The 25,165-nt window shown below is 49.2% G+C and overlaps 1 protein-coding gene across 2 annotated transcripts; it reads right to left on the bottom strand.

Annotated features, from left to right (window-relative positions):
• Positions 1-839: 839 nt before the first annotated feature.
• DCTD (dCMP deaminase) lies at positions 840-24,943 on the bottom strand. 2 transcript variants are annotated; one of them, XM_082715269.1, is made up of 6 exons: positions 24,805-24,943; positions 23,152-23,266; positions 22,652-22,787; positions 4,853-4,969; positions 3,439-3,535; positions 840-2,165 (listed from the first exon to the last, which is right to left on the bottom strand). In XM_082715269.1, the coding sequence occupies exons 2-6, from the start codon at positions 23,257-23,259 to the stop codon at positions 2,087-2,089; spliced, it is 537 nt and encodes a 178-aa protein (XP_082571395.1). In that variant the 5' UTR covers positions 23,260-23,266; positions 24,805-24,943; the 3' UTR covers positions 840-2,086. The 2 variants fall into 2 exon arrangements, with proteins under 2 accessions (XP_082571395.1, XP_082571396.1); XM_082715270.1 differs by lacking the exon at positions 24,805-24,943 and adding an exon at positions 24,544-24,651.
• Between the last annotated feature and the right edge of the window lie 222 nt (positions 24,944-25,165).

Here is a 25,165-nt window from a genome sequence, read left to right as displayed (position 1 = left end):
GACAACGTGGATGGAACTAGAGCGTATCATGCTTAGCGAAATAAGTCAAGCGGAGAAAGACAACTATCATATGATCTCCCTGATATGAGGAAGTGGTGATGCAACATGGGGGCTTAAGTGGGTACGAGAAGAATAAATGAAAGAATCTGGGATTGGGAGGGAGACAAACCATAAGTGACTCTTAATCTCACAAAACAAACTGAGGGTTGCTGGGGGGAGGGGGTTTGGGAGAAGAGGGTGGGATTATGGACATTGGGGAGGGTATGTGCTTTGGTGAGTGCTGTGAAGTGTGTAAACCTGGTGATTCACAGACCTGTACCCCTGGGGATAAAAATATATGTTTATAAAAAATAAAAAATTATATTTAAAAAAAAAATTACATACTCCTTGCCAACAGGGCTCATGACGCGTAATGGGCAGCTACAGAAAAACCCAATATATTTTCTTTCTCTAAGTATCTTTACCAATTTCTTTCTTCTACGTACCTTTTGCCTTATGCATTTGAGAGCAGGGAGCCAAGTGGCTGGGGGGGTAGAGAAGAGAGAGAAAGAAAAGAGAGATTTAGAAAGAGAAAAAGGCGACAGAAGTGTCATGGGAGTGGGGAGCCTGGGATCCATCCGGGGGACAAGATGACCCATGAGATGGCCCGCACCTGAGACTTCAACCCGGTCCCGAGAGACGCATCACCCATCAACCCCAGGGAAGCACCCGGCCTGTCCCTCAAACTGTCCTCTGAGCATGAAAACACATGTGATGTGTCGCACAGACAGTACAGAAATGACAGAAATGGAGAGTTAAGCCTCTAGTGAAAATATAAAAACGAACATACTTCTGTGCGGTAGATTTTAATAAGATTTTAATATTATTGGTGAGGAACCAAATTACAGATCACCCGAGAATACAGAGCACAAAACCTCAGAGACAAAATAAAAATTCATGAAATCAGAAGAGCACTTTAGAACGGTAATCATCTTTAGGATAAAGAACCCATTTTCTCAACAAAGCTACTGAGCACATTTCATAAAAATGAAAGGAGATTAGAGACGAGGCTCACAGTCACAGCCCCGAGCCACCAGGACTGGGAAGGTGAAGACACTGTGCCGGCAGCATCGTGGGTTCCCGTTACCCACAGATCTGGACTCAACTTCGAGTCTGAATTCCCTCACGTCTCACGCACAGGGCAGGAGCTCCGTGACCCCCTGACTGCCGAGCAGCCCTGGACGTGAACCGGGTTGGCACGTGGAAAAGCAGCGATGCTTCCACAGGGTAAAAGAAGCAGGTGCACGTGCCACTTCCAGCCACATGACCCTGATGCCCCAGCCATGGTCTTGGGGGTCGACAAGGGGAGACAGGCTGTCTCTGTTGCTCCAGGAACAACTCATTATTCAGCTGAAGTAACGTAAGAGCTCCGTGTGTGGTGTAAACCAACCCGGGTCCCCACTTCCGGAAGAAAAACATGCCACCTCCCCCCACCCCCCGCCGGGGGCAGCAGGGACTGCAGAGGCAGAGAAGGTGGCCCGGGCTCAGCTGTGCTCATGGCTTCTCAGGAGAGCCTGGGTGGGTGGCTGGCGGTTTCTCTCAATGCCCTGAAGCCAATACGTCCCCATTAGCTCCTGGCATGGTGGAGGGGGTCCTACTCCCCCACCCCCCGCCCCACTCAAGGGCACTACACGTTATTCATGATTCATTTGGGTCAGACGTTTAAATCAGTGCATGCGTTCATCCTACCAGGAACACAACAATTACTGATTTGTCGTCCCGCACCTATAGCAGCGAGGAGCGGCTGTCCAAAGCCACCAGCATCCCAGCAAACCAGGAGACAAAGCAGGAGGCACCCCAGGCCAGCCCTATGAGAAAGGCCATTTACAGGCTCCTTGGTTTTAAGCCCTAAATCAACAGTCTAAACAGATGCAGATTCCATGTGACCAGAGAGGCAGTCGGGAAGATTTGAGGCTTTACATCCTTTAGATATCTACTTTTGCTGTACTGGCTATTAAAAAGTTATGTGTAACTTCAAGATGAAAGGTATGAGCAGCTTCTTAGAAGAGGATAATCCCAATCTTTTGGAGATTTAATGAGATGTAACTCACTGAAACTTCTGGCTCGGTTTGCTGTTAATTGAATCAAAGTCGATGACAATCTTGCTGCACTTTGGTGTGAATTTCCTAAACACAAGAAACAAAATATATCAAGATATTATCCAGCGAGTAGTTAAAGCAATTTGTTTACTTTGGCTTAACCTGCATTTTCTGTGGGGAGGAAAAAAAATTTCCCAGGATTCGCTTGATATCTTATCTCTATAGGAGCCAATTACAGTGCACCATACCGAGAGGAACACAAACCCGAAAAGACTAAGACAAAAAAAGAAAAAAAAAGATGCATGCGGTGGCTCCGTCTGTATGTTCTCCAGCTAGCTGAGTTCACGAATTATCAGGGAGTCAAAGGATTTCTAACAAGTTAGCTGCACAACATGATACCCGATTACTAGCTTTCCCAACAGATTTCTCTTCCTTCCTAGGAAACTTCTGCAGCCAACTTGGAATTGCTCAAAAGCAAAAAAGGGTAAATTTTCTTTTGTGTCTTGTACAAACAGCAAAACAAACAAACAAACAAACAAAATTAGCTTTAGTGACGAGGAATTTTTAAAGTCACGTTCAAAAAAATGCAGATGTAAAAATTTACTCAGGTAGCCTCTAAAACAGCTCAAAGGAAAATATTTGGGGACTAATCGCATTCTTGTAAAAAGCAGGGAAAAGGTTAATACCTAATTGTTATTATGATGTAAATAATCTGGATTTAAAGTCTCAGAAGGCACAACAGTTCAAGAGATTCATTATGTATAACCCCTGTCCCCAGTGATGAGCACAGCTACTGTAAAGGAATTGCTTTGAAAGCTTTCAATCCCAAAAGAAGTTTCCACCATGCATCGAAGATGGTTGAAGGGACCTGCCCGGAGAACATACCTCCCAATCTTTGCCTAGCAAAGATAACCGCAGAAGTCGAAATGACTTCCAATGTCAATTTAAAATGTTGCTGTCAGAAGAATTCCTGGTGTTTCAACCTTGCAGGTTCCTTTCATCCTAAATTCCCAATGTCAGAGTTGTTATATTTACAAAATTTACCAAGGTTTCATGTTACTATTACGAAACCTGTGAATTTCACAATTTCTCGCTATTGGAGTAATTTAGCCCGAACCCCGGAAAACTCCCAACATTTAAGCGCAGTATCATCCGTCAGATTATCTTCTGATACTCCTGTCCCTGCTTTCAAAAAATCCACTCCCCACACCATCTCGAGATCCTCAGCCCACGGCACTTAAAAAGAGGCTTCCAGGTGTGGAAGTCAGGCATCTCGAGAAGAAATTAAATGTCAGCCAAGGTCAAATGCGTTTCTTCATCCGGCCTCCGCCCACCCTTCCCCCGAGCTCTTCCCGCGTACCTGAAGGCCACCCCAGCCATATCAAACAGGCGCCGCGCGGCAGTCATCTCATCGCTGTCATGGTATTTGTCAGATATGAAAATAACTTCTTTTATACCTTCAAAGGCAACAGCAGCAGAAGCAGCCCCGTTAGTATAGACACACAGAGCTACTGCGACAGACACGCGGGGGCAGACCGAGCCCCGAAGTGTCTGTGATGAATTACCCTTCCCGAGCCTGCTCGCCCACAACGGCCACTTACCGCCACCCGTCTCTGCCACCTTCCGAGGCAGCAGACGACAGATTATTTTTAATCTGCCCTGCAGTCTTTATGGATTTTTTTTTTTTAAAACACATGCAAGGTGAAAACATGTCAAGTAGTCAAGTCTTGATCCGATTAACAAATTTTCTTTACTGTGGGCAATCCGGTTTCTTTATTCACAGGGCGACTACTCGTATCACAAGTGGATGAGGCTGGGGGTAGGGGAGGGGGAGTGGAGCGTGCTGGCAAAAATCTGAGGTAAATGCCCTCCCTGCTTCTGAAAATGGCTCTAAGAACTGATTCCAGGCAGCTCCATGGACGGCAGATCCGCTTTCTTTTCCTGTCCCCCAGGGCCGCGCTAGCCGGAGGGACACACCTCCCTCCTTCTCCCCCAGCCTCCGGGGGGACTGCAGGGAAGCTGGGTATGAGTGGGAGGAAGAAAACTCCCAGAGGGTCGTGCACCACCAAGGAAGGAGCCCAGAACATTCTTCACCAGGGGCCGGCCCCTGATTCTGCTGCCACCGGACCTCCTCCCCTCGGAGACCCGCCGGCTCCTGATAAACAGGCCCTTTAAACCACGTATCTGGCTAACATGGTAAGTCTTTAAATCCAAGCTGAGAGTTTTATGGAGACAAAGTGCAGCCGAATCTCAGATGTGACAGCATGAAAAAGGTGAAATATTCAGAATACAATGGCGTAGATTTACGGTAACTGTAATGTAAGGAAAACTTACAGTAGTACCATTCGAGTCTGATGACATTTATATGCAAAGATAGGTTTGCGTCCTAAAACCTCTACCATATATTAATAAAAATTAAAATTTCATATACAGACTCCCAGCTGACCTTGCTTCTGACAGAAGTTCATTTCTCTCCCTCCCCCTAATCTATGCACGACGTGTCGGAGAACGGTGAATTGGCAGTAATTATATGCACTGCCTGTGTTGTTTCTCGGCAGCCGGCAGTTTAAGAAGTTGCAAACTAAATTAAAAACATGCTAAGAATCACAGAGGACACAATTAGTCTTAGACTACCTGGCACCAGTCAGAAACAGAACACAGGAAGTACCTTGCGAAGTTGCTAGTGCAATTAATTTGGATCTAAACAACAGCGATTTCAGATCAAGCCCGTCTGCGGCGACGCAATGTGACAAATGGCAGGGGGCCCCTCCTACCTGCCTGGATGATGAGCTTGGCACACTCATTACACGGGAACAAGGCGACATACATCGTGCAGCCCTTCACGTCGGCCGAGTTCTTGTTCATGATGGCGTTCAGCTCGGCATGGCACACTGCGGGTTTGAGAGAGAAGGAAAGGAAAACTTAACATCGTGACTCCCGAGGAGTTGACTAATGCGGCTGAAGCATTCCACTCGCCCCTCTTTGGGAAAAAACAAAAACGTGTATAACAGACTCGATTCCTTAAAAACTGACCGGGAAGAGGAAGGACAGAATACCAAATGAGGGCCACGCAGCCCGACAGGTTGGTGATTAGCCGCAAAACTGTTCGCCCTGGCAGCCTTCGGTCTGCAAGCACCCCAGCAGCCAGGAGAGGCCAAGGTCAAGTATCTTCGCCCACCCTGAGCAGGGCAATAGCTCAAGGTTCCACAAGACCCTGGGGTACGGGGTTACGCACCTAAAATGGCTCATTTGCCTATTGATATGCACATGCGGGGATCTTGGCCGTGACCGTGAAGAGGGCAGGGTGTGATTTCCAGAGCAAGGGTCAGGAGGTGAAGCAGAGCATTTCTATACCAAGGGATTTCCTTCTCCTCACGGCTCTCGACCCCCATACACACGAGAAGGATGCTGGCAGATAACCAGTGGTTCGTCTTACGTAAGAAAAAGTTTCCTCTACTTACTGGAAAGCCAAGTTCTGGCTATCATGGCCCATTCCACCAATGATCCCCACAGAGTGATCTGAGGTCACTCGCAGATCTGCCTGAACGCAGTTAAAGGGAGCAGCCTCCTCTCCTCTCTTGCAAACCTGTAAGCCCGGCCATCTTCCCGGGCGCTGGCAAGGTGTGCCATCCCTTAACGAGCTCATAAGGGCGCTCCTCCTCTCAAGGCAGTGGTCCTCCCTGCTGTGATTGAGCTGGGAATCCCCTACTCGCACTGGGAGGCCGCCCCATTGCTCTCCTACACTGGTATTTAAGTTTCTGGGTGCGTTGCTAAAACTCGATTATCCTCTCCCTGGCAGTGATTTGCATTATCCTCTCCCTGGCAGTGATTTGCAAACCTGTCCTTGCTCATCGGGGGTGTGGCCTGGGATGAAGAGATTTCCCGCCTGATTCCAACACGCAGATGCATTGCAGAAACACTTTGTTGCAGAACCCTCTAGTAAGTCCCAAGAGACCTAACACATACTAAGCGCACAAGTGCCAAAGTCAATGTTTATTGAACAAATTAATGACAATCTGGCCGTGGTCCAAATCATACAAAACTGCTGGAATTATAAATATGGAGGGCCTCCAGGGGACCCCCACCCGCCATCCTCTCCAACTGACCAACCTTCTGCCCTGAACAGCTTCTTCTAGGAGCACGGGAGCCTTAAATGAAGAGTAGCTTAGATTCACAGTTCTTGGACATTGTAGCCCTGATGTACTTGCTTAGTCAACGAGCCTTTATTAAGATCACAGCCCATCAGAGAATAGTCCCCGCCGGCTGGCCACAGAGACACCTGAGCCACTCTCCTGGGGATGGCAGGAGAGAGAAGAAAAGCTCCCCGGCTCGGTGGCGTTGAGGACACTGGCCTCAGAGAGGCCCCCTTCAGCCCCATTCACTTCCCTGGTGACCAAGATGTACCCCAGGAGGGATTAACACTTGCTCCCTGTTAAAAACAATTAGATGTAATGGTTTCTCTTATTTCCCCCTTGAGGGGAGAGACCAGTAGGTCTTCGAGGTTCTTTGTAAATTTCCCAGAGTCTGATGCCCTGCCGTGAACATAATGGGGGTGAAATATTTATTGAATGAATAAAGAAGGAGATGCAGACTCCAACTGTTGGTGGTGATGCTGGGAAATCCAGGAAGCCCTCTTAAACGCAAATATCGAGAAGAGGCTTTCCCATCAAAAAGTATTTTTTGATGGTGTTGGTATTAATCTCCAGAACTACAGTTTCTGAGTCTGTTTACTACCATCTTCTTTTGAAGAATGGTCCTATTGACTGCAACTGTCTTCCTCCGATTCATCCCAGGCAGTTTGGGATAATATTGAACATTGTATGGTCTGGATTCATTCACGAAAATTACCACGTGAAACCGATTCTCTTGGGCCCCATCCGACATCCCCGACATCCCCGTACTAAGGGCAGCAGATAGAAATGAAACTTGGAATGATCAACAGAATTCCCTTCTCTTAGCTACAAAATAACAAGAAGAAAACTACAAAGCTTTTTGTTAGAAACACGGCCTACTGGGCTGTATGAACAACCGAGTGTCGGACACATGGGAGACTCTATTTTTTAAGTTTTAAATTCTTCCTTTTGATCTTTATTTTTTTACTTAAATTCAGTTAATTAGCAGTGTACTCAAGGCCCAGTTGCCGCGCGAAGCTATGTGACCCTAGATAAGGCGTGTCCTTCCTGTATTTCCCACTCCAACAAAGTGCATTTCCAACTAACTAAATAAAAATGAATTTTGAAATACCAAGTCATCTAATTCCCAGCTTTTTCCTATTGTGTGTCCAGTTTCCTCCCTCCTTCCTCTAGAACAGCTGACCTTCTCCAAGACAGTCTCTCGACAGCAAATCCTGAGCCTTCTCTCCTAAGGCCAAGGGCAAGAGGCAGCCTTGGCCCAGCCCGCTGGAGGCCCCAGCCCCTCCCGACTCAGGCTGTCTCCATTCTGCATGTCCTTGGTCTCCACTCTCAAGACGCCACCTTCTCGGCACTTCAGATCTCTTTTCTTCTTCCTTTCAAGACGAAATCGTCCTGTCTCCAACTGCAAGACTAATTTATTTTTTAAACAATCATCTCTTGACTTCATCATGCATCTACAACCTCTGGTTTTTGCTAAACCAATACTTTTCAAACTGTAGGTCAAGAAATCAGTTTAGTGAGTTCCAAACAGCTTGTTCCCTCTTTTTAACGCAGGGGAATGAAAACAGATGAGATCAGAATGAGTCCTACATGGCAAAGGTTAAGTCCGGTTCCTAAAAACTGTCTGAGTTCCTAAAAACTGTGTGTGTGTGTGTGTGTGTGTGTGTGCGCGCGCGCGCATGCGCACGCATGCGCGCTTTAGGTGTGAACTGTTTGCTGGGTCGCCATATAAAAAGTGTGTAACTGTAGGGCACCCGTGCGGCTCAGTCGATTAAGCCTCGACTCTTGGTTTTGGCTCAGGTCATGAGCGCAGGGTCATGGGATCCAGCCCTGTGCGGGGCTCCACGTTCAGCATGGAGTCTGCTTAAGTCTCCCTCTCCCTCTGCCCCTTCCCGCCTGTGCGTTCTCTCTCTCTCTCAAAATAAGTAAATCTTTTTAAAAAGCATGACTATGGAAAACTGTTGATTTCTGTAATATGTTATTAATATTTACAACAACCAGCGGGGGGTGGGGAGAAAAGGCCTTGATTTGTGAAATCTGCGGATTTCAGTGTGACCGCTCCCACATGCCAGTTTCAAGGTCCGGGCACGACAGAGAGTGGGGAAGAGAGACGCAGGGTTTGCTCAAGTGCGCTGGTAGGAGCGAGCTCCCATGTACACCCCTGGGTGGCCTGATCTTCACCCAAACCCAGGCCTTTCTGGGTGAATCTTTGGATTCACCTGCCTGCCGGGCCCCCAGTTAGCAACAGCTCTCCACTGGAAACCCTCTCAGGCACTAGACACCATGGAGCCTCCTACTTCTCCGTGGGTCCTTTTCTTTCTCTTGCCTCTCGGGGGATCTTCCAAAGCTCAGTCCTGCTCTTTCATTTTTCTCCTGCAGTCCCTAAGTCTTCCTGCATCTGTAGAGTCTCAGAAAGCAGATCGATGTCATAAAACCCAGTGTCCTGTCTTCTCCACCGGCCTCTGCACTGGATGGTCTGAGGTTTCGCTGTGACTTTTCTCTCTATGATAAAGACTCCATAGATATCTGACAGCAATAAATGAAGGAATAAATTTATCTTTTTCTAGTGCTAGCATTTTTCCCGTGTCACCTGGGGAGAACTAAAGCAAGAGCTACAAATATATAAGAGCCAAAACCAACCAACGAGGAGTGGTCCTGTTCACGACCTTGACACGCACACAGTTTTTACATCTGTAGTAAGCATAGGACAAGGTATTTCAAAGTACACAGTCCCTAGGAAGTATTCATAAGATAGCTAAAGTGTCCCCTTTGGGGCACATTTGCCAATTACCTACCTAGAATTATGCATCTATGACTAAGCGATGACCAAAAGACATCTCCAAGTACTACAAGTGTATTTGATAAGTGCAAAGAATGACACCAAATCTATCAATTATTCTCACCATTGTTTAAAATGAAAAGAATCAAATGCTGAAAATATCAGATTCATGCATATAAAGTTCTTGATTGCTAGAAGGAGAACCTCTGTTTCAGGTAATTATAAGACAATTCATATGCTTTGGTCTTTTTTTTTTCCTCTTCTATTACTAACTGTCAGAATTCAGAACTGCATTAACCTTGGACCACTGAGAAGAGATTGTATAATTAGAAAACTGTATTTTTCAAATTCCCTCTTACTAGGGCTTGATTAATCCTTACTGTCTCAGGTAGGTGGTTCTCTCAAAGTTTGACAAATTAACAGGATATATTCCATCCTGGCTAGATTTAAGAGATTCAACATTTTATAGATTTGACTTTCATCTTATTAGATACAAGACTAAGACAACATCTATTTTAGCTAGTACTATTATTAAGGTTACTTCAATAGGTTTTACCAAAAAAAAAAAAAAAAAAAAAGAAAGAAAGAAAGCAAGCATCTTGAATAATTCTAAACAAAGGCCAAGTATGGCACAAATAATTTAAGGGGTAACAGTGTGGCTCTACCCCTCACTTCCTTAGGGGGTGAGACTCTCCCCCCTCAGCCTATTAAATGAGGGGCGGCTTGGAGGGTCACATAGGTCACATAGCCGGTTTCTGCACCACCTTCTGCCACCAATCTCCAGGCTGGACCACAGGAGCCTCAGTAAGTCTCTGGGGAAATGTGCCTCTGCCCCTGACCTTGAAGGTTCGAGGGCTGGGTGGCCACCCATGGGGAAAAGCACGGATGGTTCGCTCGCTGACAGGCCGGAGGGACAGGACTCAAGAGCCGGGAAGCATCTGCTCACGAACTTCCAGAACGGAAAGGTGGGAGGCTTTACCCTGCAGCCGACAACATACACGACGTGTGGTGCCCGAGCTCAAAGTTGACCCTGAGCACTTTTTAAAATAACTCGAAGCTAATTTTTATAAGATATTTCATTTCTGTTCTTTTCATCATCGCCTCTTGAAACAAGGATCTATGCGCTTTTATTTCAAGGGTCCCATAGCTGTCAATCACTGCACCCCGGCGCGTCTGTCTACTGGGGCGCGGGCACCCTCTTTCCTGTGGTCGGAGCCCCACAGACGCGAAAAGTCCATGGAGGGGTGGGGCGCGAACTTGCTCCTGGAACAGATCATTTAAGCAACTGGGGCTTCGGGAGCTAAAATGGAATTTCAACTACTTTTTTCTTAATTATTGAAAGCTGTCCTGACAGGGCCTCGTACATCACTGCCAGCCTCCAAAGTACTATCCTTCAAGTCAATAATTTAACAGCAGAGTGGCCTCGGCATTGAAGCCCCCCACCCGCCTCCCGCCACCCCTGGAGTACTACCCCCAACGTTATCAAAGTCCACTACTGGGGCTTCCCCCAAACCCAAAGCATTGCTAGAATTTAGCCCCCAGGCAAGGTCAACGCTCTAGTACCTTCTCTCCCCTTCCTGAACTTTCCATATCGGTCAAGCAGCTACTGAATTCAGGATCTGAGTTTTCGAAGGATTTGAACTAAAGGTGGGGGCAGGGGGAGGGACAGACGACTTGGAAACAACAGTCGCACCACGTCCTGGAGACAATCCCGTGCACACGGGCCCATGGACCACGTCGACCATGTGCAGCCTCTGCGTCTCCAACTCCTTCAACCCCACCCCCACCCCCAGTCTTCCTGGCGACACTTCCTGGCATGCTCCAAAGCCGATCTCACTCTCAGGGCCTCTCAGGCAGAGCTATCCCCCTGCACTGGGCGGTAGAAGGAAGAGGAGACAGTTTTAAGCTGTAGGCGCGTCCCGCAGACGTGGAGTGAGGAGCTCAGGTCGCAGGCGGAGCGCTCACAAGGACAGCATTCCTAGGACTGCGGGAACAGAGGAGCCCAGTCCTAGAGCTCAGGCCCTGCCCGGCAGGAGATGCCTGAGCCCCAGGCAAGAGGCCAGAGACACAGAGAAGGAGCAGCGAAGAGGTAAAGCAGCGGGAAGAGGCAGGAAACGGGCTGAGAGGTGGAGGGGGGACAGGGGCCAGCCCGTCTGCCTCACCTGCCCATGTCCACCTGCTCAGAATCAGACACCGCTGCCCCCGGCCCCACCCCGGGCAGTGGGTGGTCTTTCTATCCGGAGGATGGAAGGAACTGGGCCTCACAACCTTCTGGCTTTGAGGGACACACAGCCCCAGTGGAGAGTTAATGATGATGACCGCGTTAAGTCTGCGGGTGAAAATAAACACAGGTTCCAGCGATAAGGCAGAGGAAGCCAGCCTCGCCCCGGGAAGCGTCCGGAGTCTGTTCCATGACCGCACTGTGTCCAGAGAGGAGGTCTGTAGAAGAAAAGGACAGCGGAAAGGCCTTCTGGCCAGGCCCAGGAAGACGGAGAGGAGTCACTCACTTCGAAGGCGGCCAAACCCTCCAGGCTCTGAGTGAAGCCCTGAATCCTGGGGCCCCCGCCTGGGGCAGCTGGAACTTCCCATCTCCACTCCCCCTTGTTCCTCGGGGCTGGACGAAAGGCCCCCGGGGCCTGGCTCTGCCTTCCCCTCGCTTCCTCCCAGGGTGACCCCTCGGCCACTCCTCACGGGCTCCGTCCCCTCCACCTGCTGATTCTAGGACCCTACCCCCCTTGTGGAGCCTCAGTCTCCTGGCCTGTGAAATGGGAGAGAAAAAGACCCGTTAGCGTGACTACGGTCTGTGAAGAGCGCGGCACAGAATTGCAGCCTGGTCAGTGCTCGTGCTCCCGAAGCTCTCCGGCCCGGGCTGTGTCCCTGAGACCCGGCAGCCCCGGGCTGCTCGGCTGGGCAGGGGGAGAGCAGACGTTTCTTTTTCTCTCTGTCCTACCCTGGTCCCCATCCCCTGCCCCCTTCCTCTCTGCCTCTTGCTAAGTAAGGCTGCTGGCAGCGACGCACGGCACCCGGGGGAACCACTTAGCCCCAATGGTAGTGCTTAGGGCTAAAGAGATTTCTGACTGTGGTGTTTCCATTATGGACAATAAAGCCCCCAGAACTCTAATTACATTGCTTCCCTATGTGCTGAGGGCACACAATCAGGTCAGAGGGAGGAGGGTGCGGAAATGCTGCATCTCGTTGGTGGGTAAGCCCTGCCTCGCTCGCGTCCTGCCGCTCACGGGGAACGCGTGTTTGATGCCTAAGACGTACTCCAGAAACATGAACTGAAACAGAACACTAATCACTGCTGGACAGCTGTGGCATGCAAATACACACAATAAAAACTCCAAGCTTCCCTCTTGCGTTAATAGCTTACAAAGGGTAAACTGGGCCGGAGCAGTGAGCACTGGAAGAGGAGTCAGGACGTGTGTGTTCTAATTAATCCCGGCTCTACTGGGCCTGCCTCAGGCAACTCACTGATCCTGTTTCGGCGTGCAGAAAATGGGGCTTAACCCACCTGCCTCCGGTTTCTGAGATGAGACAGGAGCCGTGACCCTGCCCTACTTTTCTAGGACGTGACTCCGGCAGGCCTTCTCCACTCCGCACAGCAACCTCCTCCCCGATCCCCCGTGTCCAAGCCCGCTCACGCTCCTCCTCCCTCCCCGCGGCTGACAACCCTGCCGCGTCCTTCACCGAGACGCTGCCGTGGATCACACCCCCCTGCAACTCCGTGGACCTCTGCGCCGGCTGCCGGCTGCCCCCCCACCCCTACCCCAAAACCTAGTGACCCTCTTCTACCGCTAACGAACCTGCCTGGGAGGCCGTCCCCGCACACCGTCGCAGACCTTCCTCTTTTTCCTTTTCTGGACTCCTCAGTCTCCCGGACATAGAGACCCCTCTCCGGGTCCCGTCGCGTGGTCGTCCTCTGTCTCCAAACACAGCTCCAAGCCATCTCTCCCTGCCGGCCCCGGCCCCTCACCTGCTGCTGGCCCTCCGTCTGCCGTGCCATCACAGCTGCCCGCGGCAGCGTCAGTAATGACCTCCAGGTCGCTAAACACCGAGGACATTTGTTGCCCTTCTTAAACCTCTCAGCAGCCTTTACGGAGGCTGACGGCTCCCTCCTCCTCCTCAGAGCGTGCCCCGAGGTCCCTGAGGGCTCCCACCTTGTCTGCCGCCTCCACCCAACCTCTCAGCGTGCCAGACCTCAGAGACCAGCCCAGAGTCCAGCCTTTGCACCGACCCTCCATCCGCTCACCCACTTCCACGGCCCAATGTCACCCGAATGCCAAACATGCCCCCACGGACGTCCCCAACCTAGACTTCTGTCCCCACTCGCGTACCCAACTGACTAGGTGACACCCCTACAGGGAGGACTCACAGATGCCCCACACTCCAGGGTCCAAATCTTCCCCCAAACTGAGGTGCTCAAGCTGGAACTGCCTGAGGGAGTCCCTCTCCCTCGAGGACCCGCTATCGCCCAGCCCTCTTGAGGCTGCTTCTAGAATACACCCAGACCCATCTCCGACACTCCTACCAGTGTCACCAGAGAGACACACGTGCCAGTCACTTCAGGGCTGCCATCCTTGTTTCCATTCCTGCCCCGAACCATCCGCACATCCCCTACACACCAGCTCAATCTCGTAAATCCAAACTCCTTATCCTACAGTCCCCAGCCTCATCTCGTTACTCCAACCGTGACCTTGACCGACCTGGACCTTCACCACTAAGCGTGGCCAATTCCTTTCCCTCCCACATAATGCTCCAAACACCTTCCTGACCAAGGGCTTGCACCAGGCACTCTTCTCAGCAAGGGATGTCCTTCCCATCCCCCAAACACTGACCAGCCCACCTTGATCTCTTGGGAACCCATCCGGTCCTTCAGGTCTCAGCCCAACCGTCACTTCCTCAGAAAGGAACATTCAACAGCATCTGTTGATTTCGCTCCTGTCTACCTCCATCACGGAGTCTGAGTTGCAAACACAGATCCTGGACATTTCGCTCACTACTGCAGAGAGCCTGGCATGCGACACGCTGCGTGAATGAATGACCACAAGTGAACCTCGTCTGAAAACTGTATTGTGATAGAACATACAGTCTTGATCCCCCATCACCAACAGACAGCGCGTAACGGATCGTGAGTATTTCAATTCCTAAAAAGTTGTAACTCACTTGGAGAAGGAGCAACGACAGGGAGGAGTTCCACTTCCCTCTTTCACCTAAACTCAAAATTAATGGCGTTTTGAACAAAGTCTTTTAATTGCAGAATTAAAAAATTCATGTTCCGTTATCACATTCAATATTTTAAATTTACTACGGCATCTATCATTTGGAAGAAGCACGGAGATAAAATTTACACCTCTGCTAATTGGCCAGGACCGACCCCCCAGAGAGCATGAGCAGGAGGAAGAGTGAGCGCTCCCTTGAGCTCGAACTCCCTCGTTTCACCAGTTCTCCGCTCAACCCACGATTCCCTGATACCGTGTTTCAGGAAACACTGTCGTGCTGACTGATTCACAAAAGGATTTCTGAAATCCTTCCTCTCCGTTTGGTTTGGTCTTAGAACACCTTCTTATCTCCTCGAGTTCTACACCTGCCTCCTCTAGTCTATATTTTTTTGGACTTCGACGTGGGGTCTTTTTCTACCCTCCAACCTTTTTTCATCCAATGTCTATGAATCTCCATGTTTGTGGGGTAACCTGTAACTTCAACCACCTCCTCCTGCTCGTGCGTCCTGTCTCTGTCCAACTTGGAGTCTTCTTAGAGCTGGCACAAGTTTTGACCACTGGAAGCACAGAGAGAATACACCCTGCTTCTCCCCTTAGTAATTCATCCACACACACAGATGCGAATATCCTCTCTGTGTCACTGCCACCAACAGCTTTTTACAGCTCGGAAGCTTTCACCCAGGGCGGCTTTGGAACCTCCTTCAGCCCCACAGGCAGAGAAACGAGTCCCTAATCAAATGCAATCAAAGCTGTATTGTTTAGGGGCACCTGGATGGTTCAGTGGGTTAAGCCTTTGCCTTTGGCTCAGGTCATGATCCCAGCGTCATGGGATTGAGCTCTGCATCGGGCTCTCTGCTTAGCAGGGAGCCTGCTTCCTCCTCTCTCTCTGTCTGCCTCTCTGCCTACTTGTGATCTCTGTCAAAAAAATAAAGAAAATCTTAAAAAAAAAAAAAAAAGCTATATGTTTAATTTTTCCCTAGAATTCTAGCACGAATGGAGTTCTCAGTATCATTTATTTCATAAAGATATTGAGAAGTAAATGTCAAGTTATGTTTAGCAAGCCCACAGTCGCTGGGTATAAACATGGCACACCTGGACCCGAGGCTCCAGAAGCCTGTCTGGGATTCTGCCCTGGAATCTGGTCACTGATGTTTTAAGCACTGTGGGGTCTTTCTTAGCCAATACGCAAAGACATATATAAAATCTCATCCAAATATTTTAAAAGGTCCTAAGAAGTCAAAGCAAAATGCAATATAAATATGTCCAAAAATCTCCAGGAACCCAGTTTTATTCCGTATTTCCAGGAGCAAACAGTATATACATATTCTACTTTTCTACCACTATTAACAAGGGTAACGTTGAAATGTTGAAAATGTTGAACATTGAAAAAAAAAATGCAAAATAAGATCTTAGTCATTCAGGCTGATTTCAGAGACGATCGGCCCAAATCAGCAAGAACAGATGTAGAATAGATCAGCAGAACAAAGACTAACAAAACCCATCGTTGTCAGCTGCTCTCTGCACCCCCACTGCCTGGCAGCCCAAAGTTCCAGGCCAAAGACTTACTGAAATTGAAAAATTAAAGAAGTTCTATTTACCATAAGGAATATCCACTTGCACTCAGAAAATTAACGTGCTCCCATACCTAAAACATAAAATGGGTTGAATGTGACCCTAAAATTTTATTGATACTATTAAGTTTCTCAACAAACCTTTTATGTTGAGAGAGAGTACAAAGATGAACTTGAGCTCACTTCCTGTTCATTAATTTGGAAATCGCTACCCTTGGATTACTTAGGTAAGCTTGTATTACAAATTTCCATGAAGTAAACTGGGTCTTTATAAAACCCAGACAAACGCATTTTTACGAGTAGGCTGAATCCTCACAGATGAGCATTTTAGGTTTTCTACAGACTTTTCTATATATGCTTTGCAGAATATGCTACTCTCTGTATGTGCTTTCTAGATATTCCTAGTGAAACAGTAATCTTTGGCTCGTCAAAAATAATTAACCCTGAATCTGTAGATTCAAATACGTAGACGAAAGGGCACCTGGCTGGCTAAGTTGATGGAACAAACGACTCTTGACTTGGGGGTCATGAGTTTGAGCCTCACGTTGAAGGTAGAGATTACTTAAAAAATAATAATCTGTAATAAAATAAAATACAGATAAAAATCAAATAAATCAACCCCCTCATCATGATTTGTTCTTTTCTTAAGACTATTTATAAACAGTTATCCCTGATCATGAAATATCCTTAAATTAAGCTGGTTAATTTCCAGGGGGGGGCCTCACACATAAGCTGTTGAATTTCCCCGATTGCCTAAAGCATCACACAATGAAACTTGAGTTTGCCCCTTGATTCATATGAATAATGGACTTTCTTTCTTCCTGGGATAAACTTGCTCAAAGGTTTTCCATTGATTTTATTCGTTATTTCATACAAAAGGTCCTCCTTAGGCACACCGTCAGGGCCACCACTGCTAGGAGGCCGAGCAGGGAGGGACAGCAGGAATCTGCAAGTGAAATTAGAATTCTGCAGCCAAAGAAACAGCAAGTCATCAAGTTCACGGATCTGCCGAACAAAACCGGAGGGCGTTCAATTTCAGCTGGCTGAAGGAACAAATTTGATCTTAATTACAAAGAAGCTCTTACAAGTTTTGAGGAAGTCACAGCTCAAAAAGGATCAGCCGCCTAACTTCTTGATAAATTAGTTTCTCAAGACTAACCTTTTGGATGCCAAAGAAATACATCACGTGCGTGGCAGTCAGGAAAATGTCAGTGTTCAAGGGGGTAAGGTAAATGGCTAAGTGATCGCTAAAGTGACATCTATGCATGCTTAGCAATATGCTAACTCTAAAAAATAAAGACTAGATTTAAATATGAAATTTACAGAAGCACCACCACACACTGGTAAAACGGTTGGAAGTTGCCAGGCTAACAGAATGCCTTAATGAATTCCAGCAGTGTCCTCCCCAGCGCTACCTCGTTTTTCCACTTTTCCTGCAGAAACAGGAACCAACCCTGGAAGGAGCCCGACGTCTCCATTTCTGCCGGACGCATGAAGAATGAGGCTGCCACCCGTCTTGGGACATCGGAACCTGTGGTCCTCCCATGATGGGCATCTGGGAAACAGCAGGCAAAGCCATCCGGGCTTCTGGATTGATGAGGACGGAAGAGGAGGCCAAGCAAAGAGGGCCCCCTCACCCACACAGACCTCACCAACAGGAAACCGCACGACAGGAAAACATAGGCGAGCTGGAGGAGCAGAGGGAACCCGACTTAAAAAATGCCAAGCTCAAAAATAAATAAATAAATAAATAAATAAATTAAAGCCAAGTTCTGAACAACAGCTCTCCAGGATGAAGGAAGATGATTCCACTCCAGCTCCCTGGTCTGCAAACTACGTCGACAACATTGGTTACGGAGCCCCAAGGAAGGTGTGATCTCTTGAATTACCACGAGTATTTTTACCTCCATTTTATAAAATTGGTATTTTGATTAAATGTGCTTCATTCTAATGAGTTTCACAAAGAGAAAGGAACTCAATATGTCAGCTGAATACTTCATCCCGGGTTTGCAACCACTCCCTCCTAAAAATAAAAATCTTCCAAAGCTTTTTCATACGGTTAAATTAGATCAATCTGCTGCTTCCCAGTTTTTTAATTGTCACTCACGTGAAAAGGTGTCACTTTTAACGCTGACTTCTTCCTGCCACTTCGTGTTACTGACAGCACCCTAGCTTTTGGATTTTTCAGGAAAAGAATGAGATAAAAGGCAGTTTCTGTGGCAGGGGGAATTTTCATTTTCCATACTCATACTACATTATAATCAAATAGTTTCATGAAGTTTTGATCCCCAGGTTGGAAGAACAAAAACACCCTTTAAAAATGCCTCTCCAGAGACACAGCCCGGAAAAAGCTCCATCTTCCTATTATGTTACAAGTCTTCCAACCTTCTCTCCTCTCCACAAAGTGTCGATCAAGACTAATGACGCTAAACTTAACAGAATCAATAAGGAGAATTAAGGTGTATATGCTGCTGGTAAACCCAAACTTACGTGGCTCCCAAGCTCCACGTCGGGGAAGCGCTGAAGCAAGCCCCATGCATGCCGCCCCATGGGAAGTGAGGGCACCCATGCAAGCCCCCGAGCTCGGGGTGGGGGGTTACTTTGCCTAAGCCTCTGCATGCTCAAGGGCACGGTGCAAAGGGGAGAGAACGGGTGCTCCACTGGGCTACGACCCAAACAGCCTTTCAGAAAAACTGAATTCCCCAGCCCCATGGGGGAGGCAGCTGGGTAGCAGAGGGCACAGATCTCAGAGTTTGGAGATGTCTCCCTGCTTGCATCACATTAAGAAGGATACATCACATTTCTGGGCCTTTCTTTTCCCATCCATAAAAATGGGCAGGCTCAAACCCTGTGGGCACAGGGCCCCGAGGCACTACTACGGTTCTGGCAAGGGGTCCAAGCAGGATCCCCAGATTGCGGAAACATCATACACCTTCTCCAAACACCAATGCTGGTTCGTAAAACTCAGAGTAATGCAAAGGGTTACTGGCATCGAGAAGATTTTATCAACCATGGATTGTTCTACTCAAAATATGCCAATGGGAGCCCCAAGGTGGCTCAGTCAGTGAGGCCTCAATCTCTTGAATTTGCCTCAGGTCATGACCTCAGGGTCATTAGATCGAGCCCCACATGGGGCTCCATGCTGGGTGTGGAGCCCGCTTCAGGTTTTTTCTCTCCCTCTTCCCCAACAGGCTCTCTCTCTGAGAAAAGAAAAGAAGAGAAGAGAAGAGAAAAGATGCTAATGTTCTCACTTATATATGGAATCTAAAAAGAAAAAAAAAGCTCACCGATGCAGAGAACGGAGTGGTGGTTGCAAGAGGTGGGTGGGGGGTAGGAGCGGATGAAACGAGTGAAGGGGAGCACAAGGTACAAACTTCCAGGAATAAAATCAACAAGTCCTGGGGAGTGTGACATACAGCATGGTGACTGCAGTGAGGAAAACTGTATTGCATGTTTGAAGGTTGCTAGGAAAGCAGATCTACAAAGTTCTCATCGCACACACACACAAATTTTTTGCAATGACATAAGGTGATCCATGTCCACTGGCCATCATTTTGCCATGTATACAAATAACCAGTCATTACATTGTAACACTCGAAATCTAATAAAACGCTGCATGTCAATTACATCTCCAAGAAAGATAAGGGGAGTTTAACTAGCATTATACTGGGGTTGGGGAAGTGTTGTTGACATTTGAGAGAGGATCCTCATGTATTCCAAAGAACAAAGACATGGCTGGTCTAGAATTTTGGATGATCCCTAAGGCTCCTTTACAGGGATTAGCACATCATCTATCCTTCCTCAGCAGCTCGGCTGCCAATAAAGATGGTGAGGAAAGAAAGGGTTCAAATCAAGCCCACCCAATCCCAACATTATCGCTGATCTTTCAGATTAATTTAATCTTAACATGGAAGTAAAAAAAAAAAAAACGCACAAAAAACTTGCATTTTGGCCAATTACCACCAAACATTTCTATCACCACCTCCAAGGAGATCCAAACATGTGCTTCCCTGTGGCCCGAAATCCCTTGATAAAACAAGACTGAGTGTACAGTTTAAAACTAGTCATCATTATTTAGACTTAAAGCCCATCTTTACGTGTCTTATCATGGTAGTAACACTGAATGTCTTTTAGAAAGCATTTAATACCATCTACGACTTTTATAGTACATCAAAGGACAAGTCTACTCTAGTGAAAGAAATTGTCTACATTCTACATTCCACATGTGAAATGGATAATGGGCAAGCAAGGGCAAAGAGCTCTGAAAACCAAGAGGGAGCGTATGGAGAGTAAAAAATAATGCAGACAACCAGTGTCCTGAAACTCAGCAACTACTCAATTAAAAAAAAAAAAAAAATCATTGAAGTTGGACAAATGCCTCCACGTGTTTGGTTTTGTTTTGTTAATTCCTTTTGGAAAGGAGCTCTGTAAGGCATTTGCCTCCAGGCTGGGGAAAGGCAGTGTCTAAGAACAAACAGGATCAGCTACAGAAGAACACCTCCAAGTCAGGTGTGGCCAGTAGGCGGCAAAGCCTTTGGCCTCTAGGTCACTGCCATGATCTGCCTAGGGCTCGCAGTGATCAAAGAAGAAGGGACAGGTCCCACCTTGAGAGCCGCTGAGGAATCAAGGAAGACCGTCTACGCCAGTCCAAACACTGAAATCTTTTTACAAGAAGCCTCCGCTTTTTACAAGACTGACACCTACAGACTCCTTCCTTCGGGAGACCCGAGGGTTCACCGTGTGGACTGGGTGAAAAACACTGTGGTTGTCCTTTGTCTCAGTGTAGACCAGAAACACAGTGAACTTTTCATTCTCACGGTTTCTACGTGGGACATTGAACCGTACTGTGCCAAACTACCTTTGCCATGTACCTGCGAACAACAGACGGTTTCCCTTCCTCCTTGCCATGGAAAGCTTACAGAATCACAATCAGGATGACATAAAAGTTTCTAAAATACATTAGCATGTTATTCATTTCAGGAACCCCACTCAGCTACAACGCTAAGGCTGAGAAGACGGTTCGAACTTCTGCCAGTGCTGGAGTTAAAAGGATGAAATTGACAATTAAGTCCCCCTACTCACTGAACTACGTTTTATTCCTGGAAAACCCAGAGCTCTGGGCAGCCCCGTACCCCCACGCCACCCCCAATCCTCAGTTTCCTCCCCACTGCCAAGCAGTCTTTTTTTTTCTTTAGAAAATGGAGCGGTTGCCCTAAGCAATCTAAAAAGAAACTCAAGAGGCTTATTTAACATGATTAAGGTCCAAGAACATTAGTAAAAATATATATATTCAGCTAAGTGTAGACTTGGAATTCTTCTAGAGAAAACCCCAGAGGCCAGCCTACTACAGAAGAGTCAACAAAGCAGAAAGACCGTACCATCACTCCTCGACCCTCGCTTCCTAAAGGCCCGATCTTTCCCATTTGGATGGGCTTCGTCTGCTTTACTCCCAACAGAGGCACTCCGTTCATTTCAGAAACACAGGTCCTCGTGTTATGAAAAATCTGCAACCAGCCTAAGTAGGCCCATTTCCCTCTTTTAGAACATTGGATGCATTTTCTCCAGGGAACTGAAGTTAAGCGAGGCTGTGGCTTGTTCCTCCCAATCGCTGAAGTGGTTCTTCCTGGGGCTCAGATACTCAACAGGTTATAGGAAGCACCCACCCCTAGTTCAGAGCTGGACACCAGAGCTGGCCAGGCCAAAGGTTTTCGGTTCCACGCGTCTGGTTTGGGGTCTGACTACCAGCCGCCTTGGGAATACAGAGCCAGGTCTCCAGAACAGGAAGATGCCAAACCATCCATTTCTTAATGCCCAGCTTGATGGAGGAAAGATGTCAGGGTTCGAAGCTATTGGCCAAGGAAAAAATTTTGGGAGGTCTTCGGCACAAAAAGGTTAAGGCACGGGGATAGGACCCATGAGCAGAAAAAGCTGCCATGGGGTCAAGAGGCGTGGCCCATTACGTATTTTCCAGTTGCGAAGGGATTAGGGAGAGCATCAATAGTCTCTAAGGAATTTTGGAAGCAAAGGTTCCCAGGAGCTTGAGCGGGGCTAGCTGCTGTTAGGAAAAGGTCACTTATTGCTGTCTAATAAAACCCGAGTCACGAGACCCTTCAGATGTATATCAAAGGGTCATATGCTTGGGGGACAACTGCCAACATGTACCCTGGGGGGGCTAGAGATAAAGGAAATTTCCAAAGGAATTTTTGTATGTTCAAGTAGACTCACAGGATCCTGGGGTTGGGCTAGGATTGCCTGTGCCCCTTAGCAAAGTATCATCACGGAGGCAGCTGAGTCTCTAGAGGAAGGTCACTCCACCGGTTTCAAGGACTCGTCAGGGGCTGGAAGTCTAAGGAAATTTACTAACTTCTCTTCTGCCTTTGTTTCCCACATCACAGCCCACAGTCATTTCCTCCTTCTCAGAGAGGAGCTGAGATTTCCTCTGTAGGCCGGAGGGGGGCGGAAGGAACCCTGCTTCTCATCAGAGCGAAGCCCTGGCCAGTCCTTGGTAAGCTGGCTTTGCTTCTGGTGGCCAAGAAACAACCTGTGGAGGCACCGTGCACATCCTCTGACATACCCCACCCCCGCCCCAGCCAGGGGCTGGGGCCCTCTGCAGAGACATCCGCCACCCATCCACGCGCGGGGGTTGTAGAGCTCAGTAGATCCCTGGAGCTCCGGGCCAGGCTGCGTGACCACTCACATACTTTCCATCACAGACCCTCTCTGAAGCATAAAGGGTCGGGGGCAGCAAGCTAAAGTAGTTGAGTAGGATTTTTCTTTTGCCCAGCTGTTGATGACTTAAAAGAGAGCGTACTTAAGCACCCGCAAGGCCAAGCCACAAAAGCAGAAGGAAACACAGCCCAGGCCCTACCGTAAGGGTACTTGGTGTCCAGCCTGCTCTCCGCCGTCCTCCTCCAAGGCAGCAGGTCGTCGCTGCACCCGTTCGGCATTCCGTTATACCCGATGCCCACGATCTTGTTTTCCGCATTCACGATGCAGGCTCCAACCTACAGGGAAACGTGCCGGAAGGTGTGGTGACCTGGCGAGGTCCTGGACAGGCAGTGCATGAAACCAGAAGCTGGCAGAGCTCCAAAGCGAGCATGTGAAGGCTTGTGAAGGGTTCTCTATCCCCTCGCTTGCTTTCGGTGGCAGCTCCCACAAGCCAAAAAAAGCAGACCCCCCAAATCCCAGAGCGGGTCCAAGAGGCCGTGAATGGTGGCCTGTGAAAAAGGTAAGCACCTGGGGAAGCAGCACAAAAGACAGATTTTACTCTGCCTTTAAGCTGCCAAGGACCCGCTTCCGGCTGTGATTTGTTCATTTCCAGGTTATCTCGGTCTCTGTGTGTCCAAACATTCTAGAAAACTCACTTACCTGTGAATTTGGATCTTTGCTTCTCTGTGCCGATAAGAAGGCCACTGCCATGAAATACTCAGGCCATTCCAAATAGTCATCACGTTTTTTGCAGGGAACTTCACTCATGCTGGGTCTAGAAGGAAAACAGCGGTCGAGAAAAGCATTTTGGTACCCCGGCTTTCCAGATCAACGCAACCGCATGTCAACTTTGGAGCTGCAAAGTCAGACAATTTCTGTGACATTTACCCCGTCAGAAATCACAGATCACGGAGTCCCAGACAGTGTCTCGCCTTGAGGAAAAAAAATCAAGTTAAATTACTGTTCCAGAAGTTCAGGTTTGGCATGTAGAGTTCTGCATTCCCAAATATTACATCTATGAACTGCTTTCTCATAGGATTTTTGTCAACCTGGTACAAATGCCTTTGCCACAAATTGTTCTCATCCGCCACCTCCCCCCCTTCCGAAATAAGAGCCAGCACAAGGGGGAGGGAGGGATTATCCATCATCTGCTGTCTTTCAGACACTGTGAAGGGTTATACACATCATCTTACTCAAGCTTCATTCCTAGCAAAGGTAGTACCATCCCATCTTGCAAAGACCCCCCTAAATCCCGCAGGATTGTTATCCGGGCCAAATTTCCTTGGAGCTGTCCCAGCTCTGATGTTAACCGGATAGTCTGTCCCTTTTCTTTCCCCTTAGCGTCCCCAAATGAAAACAGATGTTATCACGCCTGAGCATCACGTCTGAGTACTGAATCGAATGGGGAGAAAGGATGGAAAGCGTCAGGTGTTACAACTGAGGCAGAGGTTTAGTACCGTGGGCTCTACTCACTCAAGGGGCAAGGCACAAGCTGATCTACAACAGGGACAGCCCCTAAACTTCCAGTAAGGGATGGGGTCCTTTCAAGGGAAACTAAACAGCACAAGGGAGGAGGGAACACCAGAACCGCGTGGGGTCTCCCCGAGCATTCCTGAGCATCTGGGCGGAAGGGGTGTGTGAATTTCCCTGCACTTGGGCTTCAGGCTCTAGCCCGTGGCTTGCGCGGGTCAGCGCCTCAGACTGGGAGACCGTGAAAAAGTCGCTCCTGGGACCCATGATTATCCCCGGATTCTGCTGCCCAAACTCTGTAAGCCCTCTGAACACCCGGCCATGCTGGACTGCACAGGTTTTACCACCGGCTCCAGGGTTAGCGGTCGTAACCGAGGTCGGGCGCCAGGTACGGGCCACTAAACAGGAGGTGGGAGGGACGCAGAGAGGAAAGGGAGGTGTTACTCCAACTTCAGCTTTAACGCTCCGGGGAGCCCCGAACCCCAGCCCCGGGAGGACACGCCGGGTAACCCGCCGGGACAGAATCCAGTCCCCCCCCCCCCCCCCGCCCACCAGCCCCCTCGGACCCCACCCGAGCCAGACGACGCAAGCCGAGCCTCCACGTGGGCGCAGGAAGTCCTGCCGGCCCCATCCTCCCCCGGCTTCCTGCGGGGAGCGAGTCTCCAGAGATCCGGCCCGCCCAGCCGGCGCCCGCGGGCCCCGCAGGAGGTTGCCCTGGGAGGGGTGGAGCGGGGGGGGGATCCTCGGGCTGCCCCGCCCCGAGCCCCCGCCGCGAGCCGGGCGACCAGCACCCCCGCGCCCAGCGCTCGGGCCGCCCCGCGCAGTGGCGCGCACGCCGCGTACCCGCACCGCAGGGCTGGCCCCGGCGGGTCCTCGGCTCCCGGTGGGCGATCGCAGCCGCCACCCGCTGCCACCCGCCGCCGCGCGCCGGGAAAGGAAGTCGGGAGAAGAGGCGGGGCCGCCGCGGGGCCGGAAGGGGACCTCGGCCGAGCGGCCGCGCGCCCGAGGGAGGGGGTCCCGGCGGGCGCGCACCGGGCGGGGAACTCCCGGGCGAGGTCGCCTCCGCCTCCCGGGGCCCCGCACGCGGCTCGCTCGACCCGCGATCAGGCCGGCGACCTCCAGGACTGGCAGCGCCCGAAGGACTCCTCCCGGTCTGGCGGCCTCCCTTGGTTGAGGCGGATGGTTTGGGATTTGATCCTGGCCG

Source organism: Mustela nivalis (genome assembly GCF_964662115.1).
Source record: "Mustela nivalis genome assembly, chromosome: 20".
In the NCBI taxonomy this organism is placed as follows: domain Eukaryota; kingdom Metazoa; phylum Chordata; class Mammalia; order Carnivora; family Mustelidae; genus Mustela; species Mustela nivalis.
This window is presented reverse-complemented; position numbering and strand designations above follow the sequence as displayed.

Bases quoted from the DNA above. Each gene is read 5' to 3' on its own strand.
- DCTD (XM_082715269.1), bottom strand. From the start codon at position 23,259: ATGAGTGAAGTTCCCTGCAAAAAACGTGATGACTATTTGGAATGGCCT. The intron at 4,970-22,651 runs GTAGGGCCTGGG...TCAAACCCGCAG, and splicing joins GGACACCAAGTACCCTTACG to TGTGCCATGCCGAGCTGAAC. The intron at 2,166-3,438 runs GTACGCGGGAAG...TCTTGTGTTTAG, and splicing joins ATGGCTGGGGTGGCCTTCAG to GAAATTCACACCAAAGTGCA.